Genomic DNA, 217 nt, shown 5'->3' on the forward strand with positions numbered 1-217 from the left:
TTCTAACCAATTGCTGGGGATGAATACTTTTATTACTGAAATGCAGTCAGCACAGTTTAGAAATTTACAAAAAAATCTGTGACTTGCCTGTCCATCACACTCTTGAACAGCAACTGTTTCCATCATACGAACAGATTTCTTTGCTTTCTTTTTCATCTCGGGTTCTGGAGCTGGTGCTACATTTTCTGAATCCTCATTTTCTAAGAAAGGAAGAAGG

At 37.8% G+C, this 217-nt stretch overlaps 1 protein-coding gene across 1 annotated transcript in view; it reads right to left on the bottom strand.

Annotated features, from left to right (window-relative positions):
- Positions 1 to 217, bottom strand: part of LOC119582292 (protein Spindly-like) — an 8,812-nt gene that overhangs the window by 3,917 nt on the left and 4,678 nt on the right. Inside the window, exon 11 of the mRNA XM_037930508.1 lies at positions 89 to 200. Within this exon, the coding sequence (XP_037786436.1) occupies positions 89 to 200 (112 nt within the window). The remainder of the gene's footprint in view (positions 1 to 88; positions 201 to 217) is intronic.

This window comes from Penaeus monodon, chromosome 15, assembly GCF_015228065.2.
Source record: "Penaeus monodon isolate SGIC_2016 chromosome 15, NSTDA_Pmon_1, whole genome shotgun sequence".
Taxonomy (NCBI): Eukaryota; Metazoa; Arthropoda; class Malacostraca; order Decapoda; family Penaeidae; genus Penaeus; species Penaeus monodon.